Source organism: Pteropus alecto, unplaced genomic scaffold, assembly GCF_000325575.1.
Source record: "Pteropus alecto unplaced genomic scaffold, ASM32557v1 scaffold67, whole genome shotgun sequence".
NCBI classification, from domain to species: domain Eukaryota; kingdom Metazoa; phylum Chordata; class Mammalia; order Chiroptera; family Pteropodidae; genus Pteropus; species Pteropus alecto.
The window spans coordinates 4,592,394-4,593,331 of NW_006441061.1; the positions used below are offsets into that span (position 1 = coordinate 4,592,394).

Sequence of the window (938 nt, forward strand, 5' to 3'; positions counted from 1 at the left end):
ACTTTTTTTTACCCTATCTTTACTCAGTAGTCCTCCCTTATCTGCGGTCGGTTTTCCACATGGTCAACTGCAGTCCAAAGATATTACATGGAAAATCCTAGAAATAAATAATTCATGTTTTAAATTGCATGCCATTCTGAGTAGAGACCTGAAATCTTGGGCCGTTCCACTCTATCCCGCCCGGAAAGTGAATGATGCCTTTGTCCAATGTATCCATACTGTATACACTACCCACTTGCTAGTCACGTAGTAGCCTTAGTTATCAGACAGCCATCTCATGATATAACAATACTTGTGTACAAGTAACCTTTATTTTACTTAATACCACATTCACATAACTTTTGTTATAGTTATTGTTATAATTGTTTTACTTTAGTATTATTGTTAATCTCTTCTTGTCCCTAATTTATAAATTAAACTTTATCATAAGTATGTATATATAGGAAAAAACATACATAGGGTTCAGTACCATCTGGTTTCACTCATCCACCGGGAGTCTTGGATTCTGTCCCTAGTGGATGAGTGGGGCAACTATCCATATGTTATCTAATAAAAATAACTTGAACAATTTAAATATGTTTTAAAATCTGACTTTATTTTTTTCCCATGTTTTCTTTATTGGTTGTGCAGACTGAGCGCCAGGTGTCTCGCTGGTTTGTTCAGTGCCTTCGGGAACAGTCCATGCTGCTAGAAATTATTTTCCTTTATTATGCATACTTCGAGATGGCACCTAGTGATCTATTGGTGTTAACCAAGATGTTTAAAGAGCAAGGGTTTGGTAGTAGGCAGACCAACAGGCACCTGGTGGATGAGACCATGGACCCTTTTGTGGACCGGATCGGGTAAGTCCGAATGAACCGAGGTCAGGGAACTCGTACAGTGTTGAGAGCGTTGCCAGTACAGTGGTCCTGTGAATGGGCGGGTGTAGCGGGGGTCAG

At 39.7% G+C, this 938-nt stretch overlaps 1 protein-coding gene across 1 annotated transcript in view; it reads left to right on the forward strand.

Moving 5' to 3' along the window:
• Window positions 1-938, forward strand: part of NUP188 (nucleoporin 188) — a 47,728-nt gene that overhangs the window by 17,221 nt on the left and 29,569 nt on the right. Inside the window, exon 9 of the mRNA XM_006918042.3 lies at window positions 631-842. Coding sequence (XP_006918104.1) covers window positions 631-842 — 212 coding nt within the window. The remainder of the gene's footprint in view (window positions 1-630; window positions 843-938) is intronic.